The following is a 2500-nucleotide window of genomic DNA, read 5'->3' as shown; positions in this document are numbered from 1 at the left end:
TACAGCTGATGGGCAACTGACAGTCTATGAGTGACATGTGAGATGCGAGCTGTCCAGTAAAATAATTTTTTATATTTCTCCAGCATATGAAATAGACACATATATAAAGCATGACATTATGGAAATACGTATATTAATAAAATCATCTCTGAATTACCATTTCAAAAAGCTGCCTCCAATTGCAATCAGTTTAGAATGAACAAAAAGACCAAAGGAGAGCAAAAATCCGCATGTCATCACTGCAACGTCCCAACACCACAAAAAAAAATCAACAAAAATTCAGAATTCGCAGCTTTCCAGAGTACATTTTTAGGCCCATGGCAGATAGAGGCTCATAACACAGTCGTAATGTATCCTTTGATCTTTGACTTCCTGCTTTTACATGTTTGAATTGCCACTGTGAGTGCATTACCAGATCGAGCAGGGGCAGGGATGCCTGCTTTTGGTACGTGGGGTAATGCGACTCATGATTTTATTCTTTTTTTTTTACATTTGCATATTTTTGTTGTTGTTGTTGTTTGGTTTGTGTCTGCATATAGGTTTTTTCTATTTTTTGTATTTTCTTTTCTGTGACTGTGATGGTGCTCGTTTTTTTTTTTTTTTTTTTTTTTTTTTTTTTTTTTTTTTTTTTTTTTACATATACGTATTTTTGTTGTTTTTGGTTTATGTTTGCATATAGTCTTCTTCTATTTTATTTATCTTTTTACATAACTCTTTCAATTGCTCGTTCTCTCATTCTCTCTCTGTCTCTCTAGCCGTTGAGGAAATGTTATGAATGAGAATAAATATTTTCACAGTGCAAGAGATGTATCTGACCCGTTTCGATTGTATCTTCGTCAGAAAAACATGATGTAACCAAAACCGATGACATGCATCTTTTGCACTGTGAAAATATTAATTCTCATTCATACCTTTTCTGCATTTGTTGCAATGGACATGGATCATCTCTGTTACACGATCGCTCGCTCTCTCTTTCTTTCTTTCTTTCTCTCTCTCTCTCTCTCTCTCTCTCTCTCTCTCTCTCTCTCTCTCTCTCTCACTTACTCACTCTATAACAAGAGAGCGAGAGGAAGGAGGGAGAGAGAGAAAGAGAGAGAGAGAGAGAGAGAGAGTTGGAGTTTCTTGACGCAAAATCCATCCATCCATACACAGTGCGAATTAACATGCCCTTCACCTCTGCGTACAGATATACTTAACATGGGAGCGCAAGTGTCTCGTTCTAGCATATGGTCCTTTATGTACATACATTTCCCTAAGTGTCCATATCATATAATCCCATCCAAAAACACTTACCCATCCGTGCAGTGAGCAGCTGTGAGAACTACTCTGTCACTGATGATAGAAGCGCCACAGAAAGATTTTTTCTTGTACAGGAGCGCTACCTGAAATTCATAGAAATCTATACTGCCATAGCTTTCAGTTCCGGTTAATAAGACTTTATATGGAGGGTTCTGCCTGTGTAGAATAGTCATGTACTGTGTGGGTTTGCTTTTTCATGTACGGTTTGTTATTCTGGTTTGTATATCATGTTCATGTAGGAAGTTCTCTGTGCCTTGTGCTCGGTGTTATCATTATAATTATTACTGCTGTTATTGTTATCATTATATGTTATTGTCATTATTATTATTGTTATCATTATTATCATTATCATTATCATCACCATTATCAATATCCTTATTGTCACCATTATCATTATTATTTTCGTTATCATTATTATCATCAGTATTATCATTATTATTATTACTAATGTTATATTTTTTATTACTAATATTATCATTACGATTATCATCATTATCATTATTATTATTATTATTATTATTATGTTATTGTTGTTGATTATCACTAGTGTGTTTGTTGTTTACAGAGACGTGTGTAAAGCCCCCTAAATCCCAGGATTTCTCTCGGCCAAACGGTACGATTTAATACAATTATTATTTTATCATTATCATTATTATTATTACTAATACTATTACCATTGTTATCATTACCGTTATATTTTTTTCTTACTATTATCGTGATTATCATTCTTATTATCCTTATTATCATTACTATCATTATTATTATGATTGTAACTTTTATTATCTATATCATTATTATCATCACGATTGCTGTTATCATTACCATTATTATCATTATTATTATTAGTAGTAGTAGTAGTAGTATTATAATCATTATTATCATTATTATTATCATCATTATTATTATCATTATTATTATCATAATCATTATTATTGGCATTATTGTATTGATGTTGCTATTGTTATGGTTGTTATCATTATTATTGTTATCATTATTATTGTTGTTATCATTATCATTATTATTATTATCATTGTTATTCTCATTATTATCATTATCCTTATTATCATTATCATTATTATCATTATCATTACTCTGGATATTCCTATTACTCTTATCATTATTAGCACTATTACCACTATACCATTATGATTATTACTATAATCACCACGATCATTAACCATTAACCATTATGATTATTGTT

At 31.4% G+C, this 2500-nt stretch overlaps 1 protein-coding gene across 1 annotated transcript in view; it reads right to left on the bottom strand.

Annotated features, from left to right (window-relative positions):
* Window positions 1–2500, bottom strand: part of LOC125046767 (trypsin-1-like) — a 25278-nt gene that overhangs the window by 16468 nt on the left and 6310 nt on the right. Inside the window, exon 5 of the mRNA XM_047644700.1 lies at window positions 1294–1382. Within this exon, the coding sequence (XP_047500656.1) occupies window positions 1294–1382 (89 nt within the window). The remainder of the gene's footprint in view (window positions 1–1293; window positions 1383–2500) is intronic.

Source organism: Penaeus chinensis, chromosome 39, assembly GCF_019202785.1.
Source record: "Penaeus chinensis breed Huanghai No. 1 chromosome 39, ASM1920278v2, whole genome shotgun sequence".
In the NCBI taxonomy this organism is placed as follows: domain Eukaryota; kingdom Metazoa; phylum Arthropoda; class Malacostraca; order Decapoda; family Penaeidae; genus Penaeus; species Penaeus chinensis.
The sequence above is the reverse complement of the archived record's forward strand: the minus strand, read 5'-3'. Positions and strand labels throughout refer to the sequence as shown.